Source organism: Colobus angolensis, unplaced genomic scaffold, assembly GCF_000951035.1.
Source record: "Colobus angolensis palliatus isolate OR3802 unplaced genomic scaffold, Cang.pa_1.0 Scaffold155, whole genome shotgun sequence".
Taxonomy (NCBI): domain Eukaryota; kingdom Metazoa; phylum Chordata; class Mammalia; order Primates; family Cercopithecidae; genus Colobus; species Colobus angolensis.
Window position 1 is genome coordinate 4,396,044 of NW_012114655.1, and position 1,393 is coordinate 4,397,436.

The 1,393-nt window shown below is 42.8% G+C and overlaps 1 protein-coding gene across 1 annotated transcript in view; it reads left to right on the forward strand.

The window, feature by feature from the left end:
- The window catches only part of SEH1L (SEH1-like (S. cerevisiae)), a 54,392-nt gene that overhangs the window by 31,703 nt on the left and 21,296 nt on the right, over nucleotides 1-1,393 (forward strand). Inside the window, exon 4 of the mRNA XM_011936663.1 lies at nucleotides 1,063-1,274. Coding sequence (XP_011792053.1) covers nucleotides 1,063-1,274 — 212 coding nt within the window. The remainder of the gene's footprint in view (nucleotides 1-1,062; nucleotides 1,275-1,393) is intronic.

Consider the following 1,393-nt stretch of genomic DNA (forward strand, 5'->3'; position numbering starts at 1 on the left):
TAGCTGCGTGCAGTGGCTCCCACCTGTAATCCTAGCAACTCGGGAGGCTGAGGTGGGAGGATTGCTTGAGGCCAGGAGTTGGAGACTCATCTGTGCAACATAGTGAGACCCCATCTCTAAAAAAATAAGAAAAACTAGCTGGGCGTGGTGGCAGGTGCCTGTCATCCCAGCTACTGGGAAGGCTGAGGCAAAAGGATCACTTGAGCCGTGATCATGGTACTGTACTCCAGCCTGGGTGACAGAGCAAGACCCTGTCCCTAAGAAAAAAGAAAAAAGAAAGAATAATAGTGGTCCAACTGGGATTAACAGAAAATTACTCTTAAGAGAAGAAATTGCATGCCTTCCTTAGTGTTTTTATTTTTTTGTTTGTTTGTTTGTTTTTTGAGACAGGGTCTTGCTCTGTCACCCAGGCTGGAGTACAGTGGTGCGATCTTGGCTCATTGCACCTTCTGCCCCACTGGCTCAAGCAGTCCACCCACCTCAGTCTCCCAAATAGTTGGGGCCACAGATGTGCACCACCACACCTGGCTATTTTTTTTTTTTTTTTAATTTTTAGTAGAGATGGTGTCTTGCCATGTTGCCCAGAGCTGGTCTTGAACTCCTGAGCTCAAGCAATCTGCCTGCCTCGGTTTCCCAGAGTTTTGGGATTACAAGTGTGAGCCATCATGCTCAACTCATTTACTGTTAAAGGATCTAATGCCTGCAGCATGCTTTGTGTGACAAAACTGCTTGTCTGAAAATTCTAACATTTTCTTTTTTTTGTGACCAGTCTGCTTAAGAGAGATTACTTACATAATAAAGGTAGGCTTTTGGAGGTAGACTTTTTTTTTTTTTCATTAAAGGGAGTAATTAATTATAGCTAGCTAATTTGTTAGTGATTCCCAGCTATATATGTGGTATTTTGCCATGTACTTGTAGGAAATTGTGGCCCAGACACATATCCAAGCTTGTGTACCTACTGAATGACGAGTTTCCGTGTGATTCCAGAGTCTGTGTGTCTTTCCCGCTCTACCATGCTTGCTTTTTGTATAGAGTTTAAATTGTTAATTGTTTTTTTTTTAGGTTAAAAGGACAACTCTGGTGGATAGCAGAACATCTGTTACTGATGTGAAGTTTGCTCCCAAGCACATGGGTCTTATGTTAGCAACCTGTTCGGCAGATGGTATAGTAAGAATATATGAGGCACCTGATGTTATGAATCTCAGCCAGTGGTCTTTGCAGCATGAGATCTCATGTAAGCTAAGCTGTAGTTGTATTTCTTGGAACCCTTCAAGGTAAGTTTACATGTTAAACCTCTGATAACATCCTAGTAAAATAAACTAGTAATTTTTTTGTGTGTGTGTCAGACAGCTTCTCCCTCTGTCCCCCAGGCTGGAGTGCAGTGGCGCAGTCT